Here is a 26,449-nt window from a genome sequence, read left to right as displayed (position 1 = left end):
TTAACTAAGAGGCTCTCATACTCTATTCTCAGAAATACTGCCTATCAACAGAGACAATTAATGTTTGGCAGTAACTCACAATATGTTAATGAAAAATATTGTATTAGTTGTACAATTGTATTCCTGTTTCTTCCTTATCTTATATTACAATGTCAAATTAGAAACCTAAAGAATATGTATCATTGAACGCTTTGTTTACAAATGAACGTTAGAGGCGGGTCATTTTCACTTCCAGTTTGCTCATTGGCTATTGCATTGATTGACTTGTGTTACGCGCATGCGCTGTATACTAGGAAGCGTCTAGGATGGCTGTTATTTGCTCAATCTAAGAGGCGACTCCAAAGGTAAGCTGCGCTCTACACTCTCTCAGCATCAACCCACAAACAATAAACCGCCTGTAACATCTTTAGCAGTCGTCGAAGGTGTTAAGTAGACAGAGTTATGTCCATTTTAAAGATTTGTTTTACTTGCTGTAACTTAAACGTCGTTTTAAGACAATTCGTAATATGTTTCGCCACTGACTGACTTCCCAGTCAAACAAAGCTAAGGAAGTTCTGAACGGTGAATACGTGGCTCTAGCTGCGTCATAAATATGACATTTATCTAGTTTTCAAACGTCTAAATTAACGTTCAAAGTACAATACATTTGTTTATTTGCTAGTGTTGAGAGTCTCAGAAGCTAATAGTGGATTGTGCCATACGGTGACACGTAAAGCCGTTGCGGAAGTTGTTAAAGTTTCAGAATCAGCTTTATTGCACATATACAATGTATATGTATATTGTATATGTATAATACATATACAATATACAGTGTGTATAATTTATATCGACAGATGATATACATGTTCAAAAAAGTGTTATTAAAGTGCATTAAAAACAGTAAAATTATTATCTTGCAATGTATCTCTAGCTGTAGATGCAACACTTACACTGAAGAAAACCATAACGCTTTAAAGATAGTTTTAATCAGTATAAGTGTCGCTATCCATCTCATTAAAAAAAGAATCCTATGGGAAATTGTTGTCTTTCATTGAATTCTTCACAAGACCTTCACCAAATGATGCATTCTGAGGGACTGACTTTCTAAATGCTGTCAGTGATGGGGATAGCCATAATGTAGTCATCAAATGTCACATAAAAGACAGTTTAGAGAGTTTTTTTTTATGCAACAGTGGTTAAGAGATGGTGACATATGCTGAATACCATTGCATTTAAGTTCGTAATCCTCTGTGTGTCTGTGTCTCCTTGGGGGCAAAGGTCAGTTAAACCCAGACTACTCTCTGTACACACTTGGCTGGTTCTTAACATTGGGGAACTGGAGACTAAGACACATTTGGAATAGTGTGTGAATGACTGATTATATGTAGTGTGTCAACCAGTGCTGAAACAGTTTGATATTTCATTACGCATTAAAGCATTTCATAAAGCCAAGATCTCAAACTTTAGTTTTCTCACCATTCAGAACTTTAAATTGAAAAAATAAAAAATAAATTGTATGTCATTTTAAAATGAATATTTTGGACTGTTGGTCTGGCAAAATAAGATATTTGAAAATGTCACATTGGGATTTCAGAACTGGTGAATCTTTCACTATTATTTGACGTTTCATAGACAAAACGAATGAATCGGTTAATAAAAAAACTAATCTTCACATTAATACATAATGAAAACAATGGTTAGTTACAGCCCTCGTGTCAACATCATCAGTTTGAATTCCTCAATGAGGAGAAGTGAACTAATGGGGAGTGAAGCTTGGATTATGCCAGGTTACACATAGTACAGTACAGTAGAGTACATAAATTAGTACATCCATCCACCGCTTATCCGGGGTCGGGTCGCGGGGGCAGCAGTTCCAGTAAGGAACCCCAATCTACCCTTCTCCGGGCCACATCCTCCAGTTCCGACTGGGGGATCCTGAGGCGTTCCCAGGCCAGCGAGGAGATATAATCTCTCCACCGAGTCCTGGGTCTTCCCCGGGGTCTCCTCCCAGCTGGACGTGCCTGGAACACCTCCCTAGGGAGGCGCCCAGGTGGCATCCTTACTAGATTCCCGAACCACCTCAACTGGCTCCTTTCAACGTAAAGGAGCAATGGCTCTACTCCTGCTGAGCTTCTCACCCTATCTCTAAGGGAGACGCCAGCCACCCGTCTGAGAAAACACATTTTGGCCGCTTGTGACATGACCCAGCCTTCATGACCATAGGTGAGGGTAGGAACGAAGATCGCCCGGAAGATGGAGAGCTTTGCCTTCTGGCTCAGCTCTCTTTTACGGTGCGGTAAAGCGACTGCAGTACCGCCCCCGCTGCTCCAATTCTCCGGCCAATCTCTCGCTACTCACTCGCGAACAAGACCCCGAGGTACTTGAACTCCTTCACTTGGGGTAAGGGATCATTCCTTACCCGGAGTAGGCAATCCACCGGTTTTCCTTGCCATGGCCTCAGATTTTGAGGTGCTGATCCGCATCCCAACCGCTTCACACTCGGCTATATAGTATATTATACTATAAGTTAGTACATGAATGTGTTTAATACATTATTAGCAGCATGCTGCTACGGATGTAAACATACAATCCTTGTACATCAGTTACTAACCCCCTCGTCTCCCCCTTTTGTTATCCTTCTACTGCCCTACATTCAGTCGTCTCTCACTGCCATTGTCTACTGCAGGCTTTTGTTCTTCCCGCTTTCTAAATACAGCTGACCTGGCAGTTTCAGTAAAGTATCACTCTAAATAAAATACAGATACAGAAGCCTGAATGGGTGCCGAAAGAAGTAATTAACATCAGAAGGCCATGAGCTGCACAATCACATTTTACATTTGCTCTATTGGGTCACATCGCTTGAGCAAGGCTGATTAGATACATCAACTCTAATGACTTCTCTTTTTGTTAGACGTTGTTTTCCAATTTAGGCCTACCTGTCTGTCGTGTCCTCTTCCATAGGCAGCACAGGCAGTGATATCCATCACAATTTGCAACTTATTTTTCTTGAGTTCCTCCCAAATTGGCTAGGCCAATGAAGGATTTTCCAGTGTTGGTACAGCATGACTGACGGAGAGTCCCCTCATCTTTGATGGTCCAGAGAGCTGTGGTCAAGCCCAGAAACTGTGTGGTCGATCAGTTTTGTGTGTTCATGCCAAGCGTGTTTGAATAGCCTTTCCAAGCCTTTCAGAAACTGCTGGTCTGGCTGTCATGTGCAGTGCAAGTGGGGAAGTATGAATTCGGTGTGACAGAATGATGTGTACGTGCTTTTGAAATTGTGTGAGATAGAGCAAGCATCGGCGTGTGACTGAATATACTAGGACTCTCTCTCATAGATTGCTATATTTTGCGTCCGAGCTTAGGACAGAAAGGACTAGAGTGTTGTCGTCTCTGATGACCACTGATCAAGTAGAAAGTCGTATTTAGCTTAGCAGCTCGACTGTACGAACTTTTGTAGCTACATCTCAGCTGTCACAGCTAACAAAATGTAGCCTTACATCTACAGACAGATATGGGGGGGCTAGGTGGCCTTAGCCTTGAGAGGCAGCCAAGCATCCTTGGGAATGGAGTTGACGGGTTCCACTGGTGGAAATGGAGGTAAAGTTTCTTGAGACGGTTCCTGAGTTCCAGTGGTTGGAAAAGCCTTTATAGTGTCGTATGGCAGAAGGGAGGTCAAGGGAACTCAGCCTGGTTGGGAAGAGATATCTGCATCCTTCACTGTGGGTAAGACACATGTTGTGTAATGTGGACTTTGGACAGATGATGCTGTAGACGGGTGTGATTCATTGTGATAGTGTTCGCGGTTAAAACTCAGTTGAGTCTGACAAGTCTTGTCTATTGTGATCCGTGATAAACATTACAAGCTTAACAAAGGTTGAATTTAATGCTGATCTGTGGTTTTGATTCCTCTAACATGTTTTCTTTTCTATTTTTTAAGAATGGCCTACACTACAGTCTTTTGCAGAATGAAAATATTCACTTTAAAATTTCAAAATAATATTATGAGGCAATAATAGGCTATGATAGTATGTCTTTAATAAAGAAGCACTGTCCAGATGACGGGCTCGTAAAGGACAACATTGTTTAGGTAACATTGTTTCTATATCCCACAGAAGCTACTTTGACTGTCCTGCAATGTTGATGTGGGGCCAAACTAGGCCAAATGTGATGTTGTTAGTAGCATTTGGAAAAGTTTGACTTCTTGACTTAATACAGCTGCTTGTTGTTGGACATGTTCTGGCCTACTGAGTAAATCTTTTTTATTTATTGTATTGACGCTTTTTGATCTGATAATGAACCTACTTTTGAAAATGTGCTAGATGTCCTCTTGGTCTCACATTCTAATGACGGCAGCAGAACTCATTAACCTTTTCACATAATCATCAAAGATAAGAACTTCAGTAGTTCTTGTTCTATGACACATCTGTAGATAAGTGTCTTTGATAGAGCCCATCGTCTCTCCCAGCTGATAAACTTTAACCAAAGGTCAATATGGTTTAGTCAAAACATCAGTAATGCCTCCTGCAATCATTCAAGGGACACCCTTCTGATTGGAGCTAACTTGGTGGAAAGGTTTGAAGTGACTTCGCCTAAAACTCAGAAATCTTGTGATATGCGATTTAAAAAAAAATACAAATCTTTATTGCCTTTGTACATACACAAGTGAAACAAAAATATAACATTGAAACTTACAACTGCAAAGAGTTTTGGTACAGTACTTATACTACTACTTATACTTACATGTGCTGCTGACATTGGGGAAAAAGGATCAAACAGAAAATACTGAATGTTGACGCTTTTTGTTCCTCAACTGTTCTCACTTCTTGTTTTTTTGTTTCCAGTCCCAAACCATGAATATTGTGGGCCAGTTTGCGGAGACAGTGTTTGTGACGGTGAAGGAGCTGTACCGCGGCCTGAACCCCGCCACTCTCACCGGAGGGATCGATGTCATCGTGGTGCGGCAGCCTGATGGATCGTTCCAGTGCTCCCCCTTTCACGTCCGCTTTGGCAAGCTGGGTGTGCTGCGCTCCAAGGAGAAAATTGTCAGTGTTCTCATTTCATTCTTTTAACTACAACTACAGTTCTATCGCTCTGCCTTTGGTCATCCTTTGACACGTACATGCATCACTGTGAATTTAGGTGGACATTGAGATCAATGGAGAATCAGTTGACCTGCACATGAAGTTGGGTGACAATGGAGAAGCTTTTTTTGTGGAGGAAAATGAAAACAAGGAGGTATGATGACCATCAGTTGATGACCTTTGGCCATTTCTTAATTATTTTGTACCATTTGCGTCAGTCTGTTATCTTTAACTCATCATTGCAAACTTTTCTTTCTTTTTTATCCCCGTCAGTCCCAGGTCCCAGCCCATCTGTGCACCTCCCCAATTCCTCTTGAGGTCCCTGAGGAGATCGAGGAGACCCCTGAGGGATCCTCCATTGCCGGGTCTGGCGCTCGCAGGAAGAAACGCCGTCGCAAACGCATTCGTTCTGATACTCACCTGAGAGAAGAGGCCAGCTCCTCATCAGATGAGAGGGACAGAGAGAAGGAGTGGGAGAGAGAAAGTGATCAGGCCGGGCAGGAGAGCCCTGCTAAAGAAGAGCCTGTCGCACCGTTACAAGTCAGGTTAGTGATTTAAAAAGAGAAAATTACTGATCATGCTTTTGCTTTTACCATGTACACTTGAAATAGGTTTTATTTTTTACTGACATTGTTACATTTTGGTAAAGGTGGCATAGTATTTCAGTATTTTGATCATTATTAAATTCTCCGTAGAGCACAGCCACTGTAGAAAGCAGCTGAAAGCTACTTACTGGGATGTCGATTGCCTTCAAAGTTGACACAGTAGTTGATAATGATCTTCTTGTGTGTGTTACAGTAAATCTGTGTACTTCTCGCTGTCTGAGGAGCCAAATGAGGAGCTGGGAGCCACACAGACCAGAGACACTCATCCACACTCAGACGGAGAGCAGTCTCCCTCAGAATTGTGAGGAATGCTCATCTTTACCGTGAATTAATTGATTGATTTGTTTGTTTGCATTTAGCAGCCTCACTGAGGCAGTTTGACAATCAGTGTCAGCTAACAGTGATAAAGTCGTACTGATTTATTCAGTTACACTAATTGATCTTTTTCTCTTTATCTATCTTTCTCCTTCACAGCAATGTGTTCTACAGCCGGTCATCTTCCCCTAAAAGCGACTCCGAGCTCTTGGTTAAACCCCAAGAGTCGTCCGGGCCTCAGATGCAGTGGAACTGGGGAGGTTTTCCCATGGTATGACAACACACACACACACACTCACACACAGCTGGAGATGTGCTCTCACTGCATAACCGTGCTGTGGTAATGCTGTAATTAGAGATTGTCATGCTGACACACCGGCTCAAATTGCTCTCTCTGCCCTAACCCTCACAGCTGTGTCAATCTGAGAGGACAACAGTGGAGTTGCAGCGCTTCTCCCCTTCCAGCAGTTCTCATTTCTGCACCATTGAGAGACAGGACTCCTTTGACTTGGACTATGAGCCTGTGATCAGCTGTGGCAGAGTGGGCAGTGTGACAGTGGTCAGGCCACTGCCCAGGACTCAGTCCCTAGACCTAAGTAACCACACAATGCAGACCACCCCTTTATCTATGGAGAAGAAGTCTCACATTTCACATTCCACCCCCACTGACCTCTCCAAGTCTTGTGCATCATCTGCAAAAATGAACGAGGACTCGACACAGGCACTAGAATCCACATCAGGGGAAGAGGAGGACAGAGACTCGCCTTCTTATTCAGCTAATCTAATTAATGGCACATATTCTCTTACTAGCAAAGAAAGCACAATCAGTGTTGAGCACATTAGCACTGTGATTGATAGTGTGACTAAACCAAACAATGCACAAATACAAGTCATAAAAGAGAGCGATGACTGCACAGTTACTGCAACAAGTCCAAGTAGTACAGGAGTTATCAAATCCACAACAGCAAGGGGCTTTATCTGAGCCAAGTGAGCAGGCTTCTATCGGCAGTGCCCCTGTCAGCGAGGGGGACAGTGGGATAGATCCCTGTGCTGAGGGAGGGGAGGAGGACGGTGGAGCTGCAGGAGGCTCACTGACCAACAAAACCGAGGGGTTAGCAAACCCTCCTGAGGCATCCTCCAAAGTGGAGCAACAGGACAAGAAGAAAGGTGGAAGGTCATTCATGTTACTTTTTCATTTTCATTTCTAAGTGTGTTTAAAGTCTCATTTTAATAATTATCTTCATGTCATTTTGGTGCAGGTAAACGTAATCACCATCTAGGACCAACAGATATTTACTTGGATGATCTGACCAAGTTGGACCCCGATGTGGCTGCACTCTACTTCCCCAAGAGGTAAAAAGTCACATTATGAGTATTCTCTTTTAAATTACGTTTAAAATCCCCATTTACAACAAATGTGTGTGATTTTAAAAGAATGAATTTTAAAAAGTCTGGCAATGTGATGCGTATCATGATGCAGCGGTTGCAATTCAATATATTGAGATAACGTACGCAAGACAATACATTTCTATTTTTAAAATCATATTTTAGGAACATTTTCTTAGTATGAAGAACACACCACTATATGCATAACATCGGAGTAAAACATTACATTTTTTATGCAATCAGAACATTGGGATCTGTATTTGCATTCGTCACAGTACTGTATCTCTGTAACATCTATCATAGCGCTACTTGTTTGTGCAATCCCAGCAAAGGAATTAACATTTGCCTATTTCAGCAAAACATTAATTGAAAGTGCTTGGAGGATTCTTAAGGTAAAAGAAATGAAGTAACGACTCTTAACATGTAAACTATTAATAAAAAATGAATGCGTTGTTTTTGAGAATCAATACAGTATCGCAAAAGTGAATATTGCGATACTCAAGTGTTGATATTTTCTTACACCCCTTATTCCCACAGCGTTTCATTTCCATCGAAACAACTCAATAACACAATAATTGTGCTGTGCTGTCTATGAAGTGCTAAAACAAATGTGTGTGTGTGTGTGTTGTCCCCTGCAGTGAGACGGAGGGAGCGTCTCAGCACGGAGCAGAGCAGGGCTCCTGCTCAGGGAGCCAGTCGCCTCAGTCAGTGGGCAGCGGGGCCATGGACAGCGGAACAGAGTACCTGTCAGATTCCACCTCCTACAACATGGACATCAGCATGTCCCTCTGCGGACAAGAGGGCGACACCAGCCAAATCACTAAAGGTAAGTCAGAGTGGATGCTGCTGGTCTGTGTCTGCAGAATGTGCTGGGACATGAAGGAATGGGCAGGTTCTCTCAGTGCAGTAAAATCAGTTGTCGTGTTGCTTTTGCCGTTAATCCAGAAAAGTTTATGGAGCACATTGTGACGTACCAGGATTTTGCCACCAATCCAGGAATCATTGAGGATCCAAGCCTTGTGATCTGCATCAACTCCAAGTAAGACTTGTAATTAGATATGTATTTGTTTACTTATTATCACAAACAAATGTAGTTGTTTCACTGTTTATGTATTTATGGAAGAGGATGTTCATAAATGGTCATTTTAAACACGCTCATGATTGTTCATCTTCTGGCTTTCATACTTTCCAGCTATTATAACTGGGCAGTGGCTGCTCCGATGGTCTTGTCAATGACAACGTTCCAGAAAAGCCTACCCAAGGTATTTCATTGTTTCTACATTAGACCTCAATAATGTTAATTAGTTAGGTTTCCTTAATGTCTCGTTTCAAACATTAATCAAGCAGATCACAGAGTTCTTTGTATTGATTCACAGTTAAACAGCGCAAGTCAGATAAGATCGCAGTTAGCCGGTGAATATGACAAGAAGATTCATATAATCATTGCCTTCTTTTTGTGTGTGTCACATAGAGTGCGATAGAGCGGCTGGTAAAGGACAAGATGCCCAAAAAGTCTGGGCGCTGGTGGTTCTCCTGGAGGAGGAGACACATGGACAACAGCCAGGTACATTCTTAGGAATACCTGGTATTCATTGAGTTATGGTGTGCCTGCAAGAAAATAAATGTTACATGTTTGCACCTGCAATTATTACATGCAATAATCTCCACTGCATAGCTAGGCTTGGTTTTCTGACATACGATGAAAAGGGCTGGAAGAGATGGAAGTGATTGAAGGGTTAGGTCAGAAGCAACTGGTCTGTTTGTAAAAAATACACCATTCACACGTCACGTTGTTGTTGGATAAACCTGATAATGTAATCTTCTTGGGGTTTTTTTTAGCAAAAGGACTCAAAGGAGGAACAAGAGGAGCCACTGGCGAGTGTTTCTTCCACAACAAAGTAAGTCACCTCACTAAGAAATGATCTAACTCAAGTTAATAAACCTCACAAGCTCTGTTTCAGTTGGAATCTAGTCCTGCTGATCCATAGCTGTTAGCTGCTAGTACATGTTTATTCATCTTTATTTAGTTCATTTGGTTTTCATAATGCACATAGCTGAACAATTCTGTAAATAAGTAAAAATAGTTGGTCAGAAATACTGGCTTTTGTTTGTAACTCGCCAGGCAGATGTAAAAAAGGAAGTAAAAGCAGGCATTAAATATAGCCACAAGTAGCAACGAAAGACATTGTAGCTATCATGGGCCTCATCTGCTTCCATTAGTTTCAGCCAAATGTCTAATCTTAAAATAAAATTAAAAAATAGGAACTTGTATCACGTATTCTGAATTACTTTAAATTCTAAGGACCCCAGATCCCAGTTGTTGCTTCCTCTGCAGACCGCTCATAGCTTGTATGTACAGTTTTGAAGTGCGTGTCACCTTCAGATGGATCCTCTACGTAGCTGCACAGTGTCCACACATAGCGCCACAACACAAGAATCAATTAGGGCAAAATGATTATCATTATTAGATTTTGTGTATCAATTCAAACTGTAATCATGTAGTTCACCTTCGTGCCACCAGAGTGTGCCAAAGGTCTGTGCATATAGTACATTACTCAATAAATTATTGCTATGTTCTTTTCACATACAAGGAATTTACTATTAGTAATAGTATTAGTAAATATAGTAAAAGCAAATTTAAAAATAAGAAAGTATTGCAAAAATAAAGAATATAAGAACATTTCAATAGAAATATATAAATAAAACATTCGATTAAAATATGTACAATACATTTTAATTATAATTCCAAGGCTGTGGTGCTTTAAGAAGTGGTAGTTTTTTTGCAGAAATGTACAAAAACAGAACTAAGTACAAAAAGCAAATCAACAATTGTCATGACGTTTAACTAGCAGCAGTTAGGTAAGTGTTTTAAAATGAAAGTTTAAGATCTCTGACGGCCAATCAATGATCGAGATCACCATGCAGAATGTTGTTTATGATGCATAAATCACTGAATCATTTTATTTGTCAGTGTTTGAGTCATCAATTATTATCAATAAATACGCTGTGATGGACAAATATAACTCAAACACAAAGTGTAATTTGGATGCATGTTGTTTCTCCAGAGCCACATTGGATGACATCGACAGTGATGAGGCGGCTGGCCTCGGCCGAAAAGCCATGATTCCTTCCAGCCTATCAACAGAAACCCTAAACGCCACTCAGTGCATCACCCAGATATACCGCAAATCACTGCGTCTGACCTCTAAACAGATAGTAAGAGACACCCACATACATTTTATGTTTTAATTTGGCTGCTTTCTAATGTATGTATAAGATGACCACTTTGTCCACTTAACGCCTAGCTAACTCTCCTTTCTCATAACCAGGAGCACTTAAACCTGCGTGAGGGAGCCAACAAGGTGGTGTTCAGTGTGACCACACAATACCAAGGCACCTGTCGCTGTGAGGCTGCCATCTACCTGTGGAAGTGGGACGATCGCGTCATCATATCGGACATAGACGGCACCATCACTAAGTAAAAACAACAGCCTTTCCTTGCACGCTATGGTGTTTAGGTAGCCCATTAGATCACGATGAAAGATGCACTATAGAACATTATGAGTTATGAGTAATCTTCACTGTCTTGTCTCCTGCAGGTCTGATGCTCTGGGTCATATTCTACCTCAGTTTGGAAAAGACTGGACACACAAAGGCATCGCCAAACTCTACCACAAAATACACCAGTATGTGAAATGACTTTTTAGGAAGAGCAGAAAACAACAGTAACATCTTTAACAGTTTTTCCTTTTGACCAGTTTCTTTTGCTGAACTTTCCCACACACATTACTCACACCATAACAAGCCAAATCAGATCTAATGTATCCAGTGCTGATGATTTCCTTCTGATGCCATTCTAGTGTCTAATCTGCATTGCCAGATGTTTCCCTGTTTGTCCTCATTTCCATATGCTTTCTGTTGTGCTTTTGAAATGAGCGCAGCTGTTCAGTTAATTGAAAAAATATTGAATTCTATTTGAAGTGCTAACCTTCAGTTGCACAAACCCGAAGAAACAGGATACAGTACATATGTGTTGTGGAAAGTATTGATGAAAGTGTTGGGGAGCTTAATGCTGTAGGTCAACTCAATTACAAGCATTCTGTTTTAAGAAACTAAAATGCTGATGTGGTCGCTCCTTTCCTTGCAGAAATGGCTATAAGTTCCTGTATTGTTCGGCGCGGGCCATAGGCATGGCTGCCATCACCAAGGACTATCTTCAGTGGGTCAATGACAAAGGCATTGTCCTCCCTCAAGGCCCTGTACTGTTGGCCCCCAGCAGCCTCTTTTCAGCACTGCACAGGTAACAAATACTACTCAACTACTTCACAAGTAGTGTCCTACCAATACACTGTAGCGGTAATTATTCTCTGAATGAATAGAATGTTGGATATAACTGTGTGTGCGAAATGTTGACGTTTGAAAATCCATGTGATGTACTGCTGATCTCTGGTGGTCACTCCTCTGCATCAGAGAGAGGCTACTCTGCTCAGCCACTACACATGAATGTATGCAAGCAGGCAATCACTTGAACAGATGTCCATTTTGACCCTGAACTGCCCATCCCGTCCTGTGCAGAGAGGTTATTGAGAAGAAGCCGGAGGTGTTTAAGATTGCCTGCCTCAGTGACATCAAGGACCTGTTCAACCCACAGAGACAGCCCTTCTACGCGGCCTTCGGCAACAGGACTAACGTAAGCAACGCTGCACAATGGCTCGTAACCCATTTGTGCCCGCAACTGACATTTTGAATTTCCTTAGGTGGAAGTGTTCTCTAGTCTTGCCTAACCACAAATCTGAAGACATTTTCAAAATCAAGTCAAAAGTCTTTAGACATGGGACTACCGTTTTTAAAATATATATATATATATATATGTCATCTAGGGCTGTCGAATTAGCACGTTCATTTCGATCGATTAATCACAGAAAAAATAACGCGGCAAAATCATTAACGCAGATTAATCGCGCTTGACGTCACAGGTGTCAAACTCAAGGCCCGTGTGATCACGGACATGTATGACACAGTGAGAGCGTTCCAAGCCGAGCTGCCTGCGAGAGACTCTGATGCAGCAAGGAAACTTTAATTAATTAATCACAAAGCATGTAATTAATTAGTTTAATTTTTTTTTAATCGCTTGACAGCCCTAATTTCATCATATTTGAGGAAAAAACAGTAATGCCATGTGCCCAAAGACTTGATATGGTATGATAATGTCAAACGTCAAAGATATGCACACATATGACATTTAACAAACACAATGTTAGTGTTTTTCCTTATAATAATTATAGTCTTTGGGCACAAATGGGTACAGCAATAGTTGTATTTTCATTCAAGGTTTTTCAGGTGCTAAGCTGCATATTTGGAGGTGATTTTATCCTATTGCACAAAACTGGGTGCACATAAAGAGATCAGGCCTGTTAGGAAAAGGGAAAAGTACACACCCATTTGTTATAAATGTTTTTAAATGGTATTAGTTTAATACAAACTTCCTGTGATATACTCCAGAAGGTAGAAATGAAGTGTGAGAAATGTGGAATGAGAGTCTGGGGTTTGTTCGTTGGATGTAAAGTAAACACTGGCTTATGATTTATGATTGGGGATTAGTGCTATTACAGCAAAACAATCTTTTCAGTGCACAAAGGTTAAAGTTACACTGAAGCCGAAGTGTGTGTAACTATTGTTTTGCATTTTGCAGGATGCGTTTGCCTATAAGCAGGTTGGCGTGCCCGACACCAGGTTATTTACAGTCAACCCAAAAGGAGAGCTCATCCAGGAGAGGACTAAAGTCAGCAAGTCCTCGTAAGTGTGCAGCAGAACAGATACAAACACTTTCCACCTTTTTGTCTTTGAAAGATTCTGACACACAGACACTGTGGCAGACATCAGGTATCCCAATCAGAAGGAAAGGGCTGACAGCCACATGTATGGACTGCTCTCGACACTGGGATTGCTGATTTTGCTTCAAACATTGAAAATAATTAAAGATGATACAATGTCTTTGTATCATCTGCAGTAAATGAGTCTTGAAGTCAATGGAATTTAAATGCCAGAAATAATCTCCGTGGCTAACACAACCTCAAGAGATGTTCACCTTTTGTTTTACGACATAAAAATGGAAATAACCCACTCATGAATTTTGAAGCTTAAAGACACTACAGGTTTTTGGGGTCCATTAAACATAAACAAGAACCGTCTGTAGTTAGTTTATAGCTTAACGTTAGCTTTTTACTTCCGCCGATTGCATTTACGCTTTAAAAACCATAAAAGTGGTATTCATTTGTGAAGATTATATTGCTAAACAAAATTTGTAAGTATAATAAACTTTTTTTTCGCACAGAACCTATTTTCTGTAATGATTCCAAAATCTATTTGAAAAATCTCATTGGCTTTTTGTCGAGGGAATCGGGAACAGAGCACATTTTCTGACACTTGATTATTCATATGTGTGTATGTTTTATTAATGGAATGTGTGTGTGTGTGTGTGTGTGTGTGTGTGTGTGTGTGTGTGTGTGTGTGTGTGTGTTTTGCAGGTACAGCCACCTCAGTGAGTTGGTGGAACATTTCTTCCCCATGCTCTCTGTCGGGGGCAGCACGTCCTCTGCTTTGGACTGTCCCGAGTACAGCAGCTTCTCCTATTGGAAGGAGCCTCTGCCAGAACTGGACCTGGATGCTCTACTGTAGAGACACACACACACACACACACACACACACACACACACACACACACTGTCTTTGATGTTCCCTTTTCCTGAAAGGCTTTTGAAAGATATTTTCCCAGCATGCTTGAATACTGCCTTTGATATACCTGCCAACTGTAGCGCCTGTTTATGAGACGCATCACACAAAGGTAGAGCCAAAAAAGTTATAATATGGTAATACTTAATTTCAGTGCACTCACAATGGCTGTTTACACAATTGTTAGCTATTTTATTGTGAAACTCCTACAATGAACAACACAACTGGACATATGTGCCTTTGGATATTTTCAGTTTTTTGTTAGTGTGAACCCGTGTCAGTCATTCCAAAATAGGAACTGAACACTGTCACATATTTCAGCTTTAAACATTTACAAAAAACACGTTTGTATAGAAATGGAGCTGTCTTGGATAAGTGTTAAAGTGATGCCTAAAAATCCTGCACATGCCAAAACTATTGACTATTGATCTGAAGATATTCAGTCCCTGCTCCAACAGACCCAGGCACACACGGCTACAAAACAAACCTGTTACTCTTCATTCAGTTGAGATTGTGTGTCTGTGTAGTTGACAAAAGACAATGTCTTTGACTTGAGCGTCGTGGGGAGGGTTTTTATAGCTACATGTACCAAGCAAGTGTGAGAATGTTTTTAAATGCTTTGAATTAGTCTTTTTGACCCAAGGTAGTATGAGCTAACTGGATTTTGCCTTGAGCTATGTTGAACATTATTCAGTTTTTGTCAAGCACAAGTGTTTTCTAATGACTTGGGACTCCCTTAAGTAGAGTCTTAAGTAATTAAAGCTTTGGATGGGAAGCTAGATTGTATTTTTGTCTGGTAACTGCAGAATCAAAACCTGCAGATTATTATTAGTTGGTTGTAAGGGACATTATTATTTATTTTTCTTAATACCCGAGAATTGCAATAACAAGTTGATCAGAGCATATGATCATTGTGAAACTACAACATGAACATTTCACATTTATTTTTATCACGTACCACACAACAGAAATGTTGTACACTACATGAATGTGGAGGTGGGTCAGACGGACATGACTTTTATTACAGCGAAGAGCAAAAGGACCTCAGAGCGGAACAGTAGTGGTTTAGCCCGGCACTGTGCCTTAGTACTATAATGACTGTTATATTTATTATTTGTGCATATCTTTCATCGTCCAACTGTGTGGAGGTGCAATGGAGCTGAGGATGTTGCTTTTACTTTTTAAACCAAATGAATATCATTATAAATAAAATTGAAATACAACACCGCCTGTTTTCTTTGTCATGATTGATATTAACATTTAATATAATTGTTAAAACCTTTTTTTTTTTTTACTTAAATGTTAAAATGCTTAAGTTAAATGAACAAAATCCATCACTGCAGAGGTTTTTGCCTTCTTACTATATATTTGCAATAAAATAAAAATAATTACTTATCAAGCTGATATGCCAATTCTGAGAACTAGAAGTGTACTTTAGATAGTGGGGCAAAGGTTTGGCAAATACAAAATACACGAGCAACATGTCAGACTGAAGCGTGCTGCTCATCATGGATTGCCCTTTTGAGCTCGGGTGTTTCCGAAAGGCGGATTTGAGCGCAGATCTCTGCGTCAGTGCGTTTGATGGACTCTACCTTGAACAGGAAGAGTCTACGGAAGACAGCACTGTTGAAATAGGTGAGTCTTCTTCTACTTACGTCTTTGAATATTGCTACGTTGCAGCAGAGTAAGCCCGACAATATACAGTAAGTGTGATTTAATTAAAGTGAAGGAATCGAAACTTCGGGATTTGGCCTCGTGGAGATCCTGCTCGCTGGAAATCGAAACTTAACTAACAAATAAACAAGCTCTGCCAAACAACGCAGACACATTTGCGACCTACATTTTTGGACTTTCCTATTCTCCACGGTCACAAGACACATTTTCATGCGACTACAATTTCCCTCTTACGATAGATATCATTCGATGAAACCTTGTGCTAGCTTGTGTACAGTTTGGTCTGTGATTGTAATGATTTTACTTGCATGCTGCATGCATAGCTCGTATGGTACCTTGTGCTGTGCCTAGTCATGATTATGGTAATTAAACTTCCTCAGTATTTCCGGCTAACCCTGCAACAATGAAAACAATTTTTTTTTTAGTATTTATTGTGAGAATTTGGGAGGTGTTGCAGTCTGGAGTAGATTATATTCAGTTTAAAAAGAAACACTTGGTGAACATTTTCTACACTTGTTGGATGTTATACACACTATACCGTATACTTATTGTACTCATTATATCTAAGTTTGATTAATAAATCAAAAAGAAGGCCACACAAAAAGGACTTAGTATTTTGGCATTTAGATATTCATGTTGGGAAATACAAAATGTTGACACAATAAATCAATATAAAAATACACTGCGAAGAATAAAATGGACTATTTCATGTTTCTTAGTGAGAGGGACCCATGCTATGACCCTGATAGTATATTCTTTCATTTTTTTTTTTTTTTTACTTTAAATCCATTTTCCTGCTATGCTATTTACACATACTGCCTAACTCATAGCAAATTCACAATTTATACAGAGTCAAATAAATCGGCCAAGTTTATATCATAAACTACATATTTCTGAAATTGTGTCTGTTTTTCCAGGGCCTGTCACCATGTCTGTGAGTGAGACTAAAGAACATTTTTCTAAAATGGATCATCCAGAAACCTTAACTTTGGCCCTTACTTGCCCCATCTGCCTGCAGCTCTTCTCTGGTCCAGTTTCTCTTCCCTGTGGTCACATCTTCTGCTTTGCCTGCCTTCAGACCATGGGAAAAGGCCTTGACAAACACAGCTGCCCTGAGTGCCAGGCAGACTACCAGGGAACTAAAGCCCTTGTGAAAAGCTCCACAATGTGCAGCATCATAGACACCTACAAAGCCACTGCAGGGAGAGTCAACTCCACTGCAAACCCTTCTGACATCGGCCATTTTATCAAGAGTGATGATCGCTCCGTTACAGAAGAATCAAACACAAAACACCACCAGGAGAGCTCAGGGTGTAAGGGAAATGACGGCTTTCAAGAACAAGGCAGTGGCAAAGGCAAGATGGAAATGGATGAACCTAAATTCAGAATGGCATCTGAAGTCACAGAGTTGAGCCTCAAGTTGGAGATGGCGGAGAGTGTGCTGAGGAAGGAGAAGGAGCGGGAGCTAGAGGTGACCACTGCTAATGGTCATCTGAGAGAGAAAGCATGCAGACTTTTAAGGCAGATAACAGATTTGTCGCAAAGCTACAGCGCACAGGTGCTGCAGCTGATTGAAGAAGAGCTCGGCCCAGGTGAGGCCAGTGTAGGCAGTCGAGTCAGCCAAGCGTCCGAGCTAACGGAGCAGCTGAGACAAGCCATGCTCAGAGCAGAGTCCCTTCTGACTGAGGATGACGAGGCTGCATTCACTGACGAGCTTCAGACTCTACAACCGCACATTGTGGAGTTAATGGCCAAGCCTGTGGGAGAAGAGGACGACCATGTTGAATCAAAAGTTAACTCTGCACGAGCCTGTCCCAAGCTGGAAGACATGAACACTGAGCTGAGGGAAAGATTTGGACAGATTCAGCGCTCCCTTCGAAACACCCTCAACCCTTCAGAGGTGACCTTTGACCCAGAAACGGCCCACCCCAACTTCGTCCTCTCAGAGGACTTGAAGACAGTGACTTTCAGCGCTGCCAAACAGCCCTACCCAGTCTCTCCTCAGAGGTTCACAAACTTCTTCCAGGTCCTCAGCACCCAGAGCTTCTACGAAGGCGATCACTGCTGGGAGGTGGACCTCGAAGGTTCTCCGTGGATCATCGGCTGTGTGCTACAGTGGGAAGCTGGCACGTAGCGGGCTGCCCTCTGCCCTGGAAAGCAGCCGGAGCTCCTGGTGTCTGATGTGGTTCAACAACCTACTGACAGCCTTCGAGCAGGGTCACGACGTACCACTGAAGAGGACCACGGTATCACGCAGGCTAGAGATCAGACTGAGTTTCAAGACTCACAGGCTGAGCTTCTACAACGTCAGCTCCGTCAGCGGGAAGAGTCATGTGTACACATTTAAGGCTCACCTGACTGAACCAGTGCACCTGGCCTACAGGATGATGTCGGGGCACCCTAAAGGCCGTGTCACTATTTATTCATAATCATAACTTTATTCCTAGCAAATGTGCTGCAAAGTAATAACATTTTTTGAGACTTGATGTATATAACTTGATAGATAGCAGGCTCTGATTTCCTCATTCCTCAAAGAGTTCAGGAATTATGATGGCACTTCTGATCACCTACTTACTCACTTTTGCCTAGTACTTTGGATGAACTCTATTTTAGTATGCCTGAAAACATATAGTGCTCAAAATGATGTTAATTGATGTGTTAATAAATGCCAATGTTCTGTCAATGTTATTATTTATTTATTTTTACTTAAGGGTAATGCGTGTGTAAAGATACAAAGTAAAAAGCATTAACATTGAAACATGTTGTCTTTTATGAGGTTTTTCGATTACATTTGAACAAGGCTTTTTTCACAGCAGACATTTTGACTTGTCATAGTACAAAAAGGAGTTCAGAATCAGAAATCCTTTATTAGTCCCACAACGGGGAAATTTACTTTGTTGTTACTATTAAGATAGACATTGGCTCGGTTCTAAGTGTCCCAGTGAGCCAGCACCTGAAATCAAAGCAGGTAAATGAAAATCAGCTATCATTCATTTCAGTAGTTATACCTGTGCCTGGGACATGTCAAAAATGTCCTCTGAGAAAAAACCCGGTTTCTAGTATACCAAGCTTCATAATATATTATAATCATATTTATATAATTGAAGATTTGGAGATGGGTTACAGTCATATTTATTTAAATTTGACTTGCCTTAATTTAAATTTAAATAAAATCTAGCATTGCCACAACCTGTAGAAAGAGGCAGGTTGTGGCAATGCTAGATTTTACACAATGCTAGAATCTACACCCATGGCTTCTTCCAAGGTTTACAAAAACCAACAACATAAACGTCACTCACAATGTCATCTCGCGAGACTTGCGCCGCTTGTTTGGTGAGAGTGTCAGCTGACCTCACTGGGATTTTTTTCTAACGAAACTATCCAGTACAGCCATGTACCGTATCGGTGATCAATTTATTGATCGAATACAGTGTGTATGACAGCGTGTAAAGCATCTGCTGAAGTCATATTATTTCTTAATATTTTACAGCAGTTGTACCCCTGACTCAGAGTCTACTGAATCGGTAAGATTGTATTTATTTTTTACCAGTTGAAGCTGTCCTTACGTCGGCGTCATTGCACTTGCACTAGTATTCACGTTTGTTTTGATGCTAAAGTGAGCCAGTCGGCTTTAAACCAGTGGTACCTAATGTTAATTTGCAAGCAATATTTACCCATAGCACCGTCGTCATTACTGTATTTGTCTCTGACGAAAGCTCGAATAATAATTTTAATTCACAAACAACCCATCCTCCTCCGACAGCAGTTAGCAAGCTGTAAGTAGCAGCGTTAGCTAACGTCTGAAATTCTGAAAGTATCATGATAAACCATATGAAATAATCGTATGTTAGGCTAACTACGTTATAATTAACGTTAACTAACTATCTGCCTCTTATCATATCCAGCAAGAGCGGTGTTGAGTTGAGACCTATTGTCATTTAATGTTGTTTAGGCTACTCTAGACAAATTAGGTAATGTTACTGTATCATATCAATTATCCAACTGTTGCGTATGCTAAGCTAACAGGATTATATGCGTTTTATTTATTGGTTCTAACTGACATAACAGCCAATCTTGTTACATAATGTGTATCGTAAAGTGGAGAAAGCTCTGACGGGTGCCTGCCTGGTACAAAAATCCGAGAAACAATCAACAGACAAACTTCCTTAAGTCTTAAAAGGAGCAGCATGATACATTTCTCAGGTGTTTTGCTATGCTCATATCACATACGAGTCTCACATACATTTACCTGTAATATGCTCTAAAAGGATTCATCACCCTGTATGTAACCAAAGGACCCTCCCTTTACAAAGCCTACTTTACAGCCTGAACCTCTTTTAAAAACATTTTTTTTAAGGAAGTTCTTGAATGAGAAGTAAAAGGTCTGCCGCAGCTGATGTGAGTTATTCATTTCAGTTAATAGATGACATAACCAGATTTTTTTCCACTTAGGGTCCGACACCATGCTAGCCACAGTGACTGCTGTGGTTAGGTTTGCTCAATACAATGGCAGCATTTCACCTACACCATTGGAGAACACATCAACATTCCCAACTTGGCAACCTGATACTGAAGCCAACATCTCCAAGCCTCACACATGTCTACAAGTTCTGTACGAGGACATTGGAGACTCCAGGTATTCAGTAGTAAACTGTAGAAGAAAATAGCTGAAAACTATGATGGACTTAATGAGACATATCTTGCTTTTGAATCTATGCGTTATGTGTTTTCTGTTTCACATTCATCTCCATGTCTTAGGGTGCGGTTCTGGGACATTTTACTGCTTGTTCCTAATGTGGCGTTCTTTGTATTCCTGATGTGGAAGTTGCCCTCAGCCAGGGCAAAGATTCGACTCACATCCAGCCCTATCTTCGTCACCTTTTACTTGCTGGTAGGACACAAACTACAGAAACACCAATATACAGTATTCAAATATCTTGAGCTTGGCATTGTGCTAGAGGGGGAATTCTATGGAAACAAAAGTATTTCAGCCCATAATTTAATATGACTGTGATGTTGATCCCTGAAGGGACAATTCTTTTTTGTTTACTGTTCCGCTTTATAATCTGTTCCTTCGCTTTGGAAGGTGTTTACTCTTTGTTTCCTAAATGTACTGCATCTGTCTATTGCAGTTAGCATTCCATTGATTATAAAATAACAACAAAGACTTGTAGAGGATATCTCTGTTCTGCAATGCCTGGCAAGATTATAAAGGAACTCTGTACATTGTTTGTCACTAGTGTTAACCAATGCATTGTTGCCATTAGTTATATTTCCCCCCTAATTCAAATCCAGACATTTTCTTTATTGTTTTGAAGAGACGGATTGTTTTACATGGTCTAAAATGCTTGTTTTTTTACTCTATTTCTTAGGTGTTTGTTGTAGCGGCAGTTGGAATCACCCGGGCCGTAGTGTCCATGACTGTCAGTGCGTCCAGCGCTGCCACCATTATAGACAAAGTAAGTCATTTTTGGAACATTTTTAGGTTGTAGTTCGAGAAAACGACAAGAAGTAATGTTTTAGACAAATAATTACAGCGGGACTGTATTGTGATTTTGTAAAAAATATTTTTTAAAGATATTTTCATATCCATGTCAACAACATACACATTTATATGATCAAAATAGTTACTGATTGGACCTTCAGCAAACCCCCACAGTGCATGGTTATTTATGAAGATGAAAGCTGGATGTAATGTTGATGTGAACAGCTTGTTCTTTTTACTCTTTGTTTTTCAGATTTGTCTGAGCTGTACTTGTCTCAAACATTCATGTTTACTGTAAAGTACAGCACAGTGTGCAGGAGAAACAGTTGTTTTGTGTGGTGGAACATACAAATTGTTAAATTGATGTACTTCATTCTAAATAGTCCAGGTTTTTTATTTTTGGTAAACAGTGTGCGTTTCTTGGACTTTTGTATTTCCAGGTAGTAAATGTCATGGTAGCAGTTACTATATCCTCCTTAATGGAATACCCAGAAGGGCTGATATGAGCTTCAGCATGGCTTTGTTTGGCTTTCATGTCCAAAAGGAAAGGCATGGCTGACATTCCTCACATACCAGACAGATCCCTATGAGAATTCATGGGGATAAACCTGCTGCTCCCATAGCACACTGTCATGGCTGTACTGTACACATGATTATAAAATGTGTTGGAGTGTGACCTGATCTGTTACAGGTCAAAGTGCATACTCATAATGTTTGTTGTCTGTTCAGGTGCTGTGGGAAATCACCCGTTTCTTCTTGCTGGCTATTGAGCTCAGTGTTGTCATCTTGGGACTGGCTTTCGGTTAGTTACTTGTTTCAGTTCTCATTTACTGTTTAAGTGAACCAGTGTGTTTCTGTCTTTTTTCACATGACACATCTGTTTCATATATATATATATATATATATATATATATATATATATATATATATATATAATATATATATATATATAAAAAAAAAATATATATATATATATAAAAATATATATTTATATACATTTATATTTATATATATATATATACTTTTGAATGTAACTGCATTTCTGTACAGTTTCTTTCTAAATTCTGTAATGCCTCCTTTCTTTATTCATTTATCAGGTCACCTGGAGAGCAAGTCCAGTATAAAGCGAGTGCTGGCGATCACTGCTGTGCTGGCTCTGGGCTACTCCATCACACAGGTAATGACGGATGATAAGAGGCAGCAGGACATTTTTGGTTAGTTGTCATTCTGAATTCAATTAAAAATAAATGAGGTATATTTCCAGGGCACACTCGAGATTCTGTATCCAGACAGTCACCTCTCCGCTGAGGACTTCAACATCTACGGTCACGGAGGACGGCACTTCTGGTTGGCCAGCTCCTGCTTCTTCTTCCTGGTCAGTAACCTGTAACCACGCAGCAAAGGCAGCATGAGGAATAAAATAAAACTCTGATTCCCTTTATCACTAACACTGACACTAACACTGATTGCTTTATCTTTTTTTTGTACAGGTGTACTCTTTGATTGTGATCTTGCCTAAAACTCCAGTGAGGGAGCGGATATCGCTTCCATGTAAGTTACGGATTTCATCACAGCAAAGATCAGAAATTAGATTCAAGAGGTTAAAGGGTTAGCTATATACATGTTATCCATGTAATGCCACAAAGATGAGCTGCACTCTTAGTTCGCTTTTTGCCAATGCATGATGCAATATAATCGAAAGCGTTTTATTCTCTGTTGCCCATTAATCTTTGTTTTGGTGTTTTTTTTCAGCTAAGAGGAGCTTCTATGTGTATGCTGCCATCCTGTCTTTACTGAACCTCGTCCAGGGCCTGGGCAGTGCTCTGCTATGTGCTGGAATCATAGAGGGACTCTGGTCAGTTTTATCCTTTTGAGTTTTATACTGAATACATTGACCTGTGAATGTTTTTGAAAGAAAAAGATAGGTTGAATAGAGAATGGATCTGGAGCTGGGTGGCTGTTTTTCGTTTGGCTGAGTTGCATACTAGTGGGATGACTCACTGTTTTGGTGGGTCCAATGAAGATCAGTGGAGTTGAGGCGAGAGGATGAGAACATAACAGATGTTTTCCTTTTGGATTGATCTGTCCTTTTGGCAAAAACCTATTGGTTGTGCTTTCTGAATCTGAATCTGATAATAATCCTATTACTTTTAATGCGTTTTAATGCGTCTTTATTTTGTCTTTTCTGAACCAGCTGTGTGGATGTCACCACCTTCCTGTACTTCTCCACCTTTGCTCCGCTCATTTATGTCACATTCCTGAAGGGCTTCTTTGGGTTTGTACAAAGAATTATACAAAATATACAGAATACTTTATGGTTTCACTTCAGACAGTTGACCCAGTTTCTTCCTTTTTATTTGTACTACTTTCTTCTTTTCCACAGTTCAGAGCCCAAGATCCTTTTCTCCTACAAGTCACAGGTGGATGAGCCGGATGAAAGTGACGTCCACCTTCCCCCGACCGTCGCTACAACCATTGGCCGTAAGGAGATGACTGACCAGGGCCTGTTCTACTCCTCCACCCAGATCGATGGCTCCGGTCCCGGCAGCTCTCGCATGGTTGGAGCATACCTGGATGATGTCGCCTCAGGACCCTATGGGTCCAGCAGCATTAACAGCATTGAAGCTGACCGCTGGAGACCTATCAATGCGTGAATGAAGAGGAGAACGGAAGAAGAGTGGTGGTTATTCGGCTGGACTTAAATATTGTGCGTGTGTAGTGTGTAATGCAAGGTGGCCAAAAAAAAGCTGAACAAAGAAGTTGGACACCAAGAACGGGTAATTGTGGTCTTGCTTCGACGACAGGATAAGTTAACAAGTGGACACATAAGGAGAAACTCTTGCTAGCCAATTATCTGGTGGACTGTGAATTTAGCAACTGCTTTTGTAACACTGTTGCCAGAGTGCACTGCTGCTGTAGCTCCACACTAGAAGCTCTGTTGTGGCCCCGACAGAAACCGTATTGATTCTGTTTAACGTGCTCTTAAATGTGGGAGCTTACCGACTCGTCCCAGCACATTTTTTGTCATTCCAGAGTCATGCATCAACTGCTCAATAATTAAGTTTTAACCTCATTTTAAGTACCCAATTCTTAAAAATCTAACATTCTTTTGATGGCAACTCAACATCTGTACATTCCCACTAAAAGCTTTGAGTATCTCAACTGAATGTGTTATCTTCTGCCTTGTATTAGCTTTGTGACCCAAGTTGGCTAATCATTTTTGACTGGATCACCTCTTTCCACAGGGCAAGATCAAGTGCTATTTCATTTTGTTAGGCGTGCTTTGTCGTCTGAAATAGGTCCTGTCCCTCCTGTGAACAAGTGAAAAGTGTTAGCGTGATGTGTGTCACTGCAATATAATAGGAAAGATCAGTAACTCCTAGATACAGGCAATACATTCAAGGTAAAGAGCCCAAACCATCTTTAACACCCTCTGCCAGGAATTGCTGAGACACAAGAGCAAATCTCAAATTGTGTCTCAGCTATAAACTCGCTACCTATCATTTCTCTTCTCTTTTATTTATTTCAGGCTTCTGCTTTAATTTCTTTCACCAGATTAATCATTCCTGCTACTGAAAGCACATGTGTTAGCTTCATAGTCATTAAGAATGTCGTGTGTGACTTGAACAACAAATGTGTAGAAACCTTTTTTGTGTATTCCAAATTAGACATGTCCTCCTTCCATATCAGCTCTGCTTGCTGCAAACGGGTTGCTATTACAATTGTACTTTTCTGCAATATCTTTTTATTTTTCTCCTGTGTTCAGATTTTCCACAAATGTTATTACAAGTGCTCAACTTAAACCAAAAAAATATATGGTATTGATACAGTGTAATTATTTAGATATTAACCTTAAATGTGCCCTGAGCAGGTGAGGCTCAGGGCCTTTAAGGCACATTACATTTATTTATTCCTACCCAGGAAATATGATGTATGTGAGTTTCCCCCTGAAAATGCTATATGTTTGGTATAAATGAATTTCTGTATTTAAGCTAGCAGTATTCAGATAGTAGTGACCTGTAATGCAGAAAATATAAGGATACATTTATTTTTTCAACATTTTAAATCAACAACGTCGTAAAGAAGTTGTGTATTTCCAAGAAATTACAGTATTTGCCTTGCTCTTAGAAATATTATATATTCAAATTTGAGTGCCGGTGATAACTTCTGTATAACTTGAAACTAGAATAGTGATTGGGAGTTTGCTGATTCATGACATGAGTTCACAAGGTGCATCGTTATGAAAGTCCGCTCTCTTGATAGACACGATTTTGAGGTTGAAATCATTTTGCAAATGATCTGTAAATTGCCTTTTTATTTAAGTGCATTGATTGTATAATATTCAGCCCATATTAATGCAATGTATTGAGCATTCCGTGACCTACAGAATAAACCATGGACTCTTTCATTTACTTGTTTTGGGGATGGGGCAAGACACCACACGATAATTCAGCCCATTCAAATCCAGGAAAGGACAACACTCGGTGGTTTCTTGTAGTAACTACATTGGCAAAGGTTTAAAATATATATATATTTAATCCCTTTTCTTCATATATTCCCTCCTGTGTTGATGACGCCACTGTTTGTCCTTTATTCTATGTTTCATTATGTTGTGTTTGTCTTAAAAAGCGTAACATTTGTCAGACTACAATTAAACTCCAATTCCCATCTACCCTTCACATCAGATACGTGACCACGAGGAGTTCGAATTATTTTATCCAACCAATGAGCTCAGAGGATACTGTAGCGCCAGTTTGACCTTTATTGGACTGTTTTAACCACTGGTCGCTGTGGTGGCGACTCCAGCCGCTCTCTAATATATGTCTCTCTGCCCTAATACTAGAGAAGGGTTTTTATTTATTTAATAACCAGGTCGCAACGGACAGCCGGTGAACATGGGAGGTAACAGCAGCACGTCTAGGAAAGTGTCATTCGGACTGGACGAGAACGAGAAGGTCACAGTAATTGAAGGAGTGAAGGTAGATAATGTAACGTTTTGTCTTATTGTTACAATGCAGAGACACATTTTGAGTTATGTCATAAGGCATGACGACTAAAGCTAATGACTGTTAGCTAGTGGACTTTCGTTGCGGTGTCGGTGTAAGGTGGCCGTGCACTGGAAGGCTGTCGGGTCACATGTCCTCAAATGAACCTGGGCATACCCTCTGTCTCCGTTACGCCCTGTCTCCGTT

General features: G+C 40.5%; 4 protein-coding genes and 1 long non-coding RNA gene across 8 annotated transcripts in view; 4 read left to right on the top strand and 1 right to left on the bottom strand.

Moving 5' to 3' along the window:
- Positions 1-362: 362 nt before the first annotated feature.
- LOC115007874 (phosphatidate phosphatase LPIN2) lies at positions 363-15,326 on the top strand. Its single transcript, XM_029430957.1, is given in 21 exon segments — positions 363-422; positions 4,821-5,021; positions 5,119-5,214; positions 5,334-5,605; positions 5,859-5,966; positions 6,140-6,251; positions 6,393-6,923; positions 6,925-7,147; positions 7,240-7,333; positions 8,005-8,192; positions 8,312-8,405; positions 8,559-8,628; positions 8,838-8,930; positions 9,206-9,264; positions 10,432-10,582; positions 10,696-10,844; positions 10,966-11,052; positions 11,514-11,666; positions 11,942-12,056; positions 13,059-13,162; positions 13,894-15,326. Coding segments are annotated over 20 exon segments (3,042 nt in total). The 5' UTR covers positions 363-422; positions 4,821-4,829; the 3' UTR covers positions 14,045-15,326.
- LOC115007881 (uncharacterized) lies at positions 4,598-15,876 on the bottom strand. The gene is made up of 3 exons (XR_003832239.1): positions 15,754-15,876; positions 13,904-14,038; positions 4,598-5,000 (listed from the first exon to the last, which is right to left on the bottom strand). It is a non-coding gene; the product is annotated as an uncharacterized LOC115007881 (long non-coding RNA).
- trim107 (tripartite motif containing 107) lies at positions 15,579-18,529 on the top strand. Its single transcript, XM_029430959.1, is given in 3 exon segments — positions 15,579-15,733; positions 16,690-17,876; positions 17,878-18,529. Coding segments are annotated over 3 exon segments (1,638 nt in total). The 5' UTR covers positions 15,579-15,606; the 3' UTR covers positions 18,202-18,529.
- Positions 18,530-19,105: 576 nt separating this feature from the next.
- On the top strand, positions 19,106-25,665 carry tpra1 (transmembrane protein, adipocyte asscociated 1). 3 transcript variants are annotated; one of them, XM_029430961.1, is made up of 11 exons: positions 19,106-19,296; positions 20,225-20,408; positions 20,531-20,663; positions 21,145-21,231; positions 21,987-22,059; positions 22,355-22,434; positions 22,522-22,632; positions 22,748-22,808; positions 23,010-23,112; positions 23,452-23,532; positions 23,641-25,665. In XM_029430961.1, exons 2-11 carry the CDS (start codon positions 20,236-20,238, stop codon positions 23,909-23,911), a joined length of 1,173 nt encoding a protein of 390 aa, XP_029286821.1. In that variant the 5' UTR covers positions 19,106-19,296; positions 20,225-20,235; the 3' UTR covers positions 23,912-25,665. The 3 variants fall into 3 exon arrangements, with proteins under 3 accessions (XP_029286821.1, XP_029286822.1, XP_029286820.1); XM_029430962.1 differs by lacking the exon at positions 19,106-19,296 and adding an exon at positions 19,393-19,548 and having other exon boundaries at positions 20,598-20,663; XM_029430960.1 differs by lacking the exon at positions 19,106-19,296 and adding an exon at positions 19,394-19,548.
- Positions 25,666-25,998: 333 nt separating this feature from the next.
- Positions 25,999-26,449, top strand: part of chchd6b (coiled-coil-helix-coiled-coil-helix domain containing 6b) — a 66,723-nt gene continuing 66,272 nt past the window's right edge. The window contains exon 1 of one of the 2 annotated variants that reach the window (XM_029430963.1): positions 25,999-26,236. In XM_029430963.1, the coding sequence (XP_029286823.1) occupies positions 26,153-26,236 (84 nt within the window). In that variant the 5' untranslated portion in view covers positions 25,999-26,152. The remainder of the gene's footprint in view (positions 26,237-26,449) is intronic. The other variant, XM_029430964.1, reaches the window with a different exon arrangement.

The sequence above is a fragment of the Cottoperca gobio genome, chromosome 5 (assembly GCF_900634415.1).
Source record: "Cottoperca gobio chromosome 5, fCotGob3.1, whole genome shotgun sequence".
Taxonomy (NCBI): domain Eukaryota; kingdom Metazoa; phylum Chordata; class Actinopteri; order Perciformes; family Bovichtidae; genus Cottoperca; species Cottoperca gobio.
This window is presented reverse-complemented; position numbering and strand designations above follow the sequence as displayed.

What these genes read in the sequence shown, in the direction of transcription:
- tpra1 (XM_029430960.1), top strand. Translation starts at nt 19,422, where the DNA reads ATGTTAATTTGCAAGCAATATTTACCCATAGCACCGTCGTCATTACTG. An exon ending in TCGTCACCTTTTACTTGCTG is followed by an intron (nt 20,664 to 21,144) that starts GTAGGACACAAA and finishes TCTATTTCTTAG; the next exon opens with GTGTTTGTTGTAGCGGCAGT. An exon ending in TGGGCTACTCCATCACACAG is followed by an intron (nt 22,435 to 22,521) that starts GTAATGACGGAT and finishes GTATATTTCCAG; the next exon opens with GGCACACTCGAGATTCTGTA.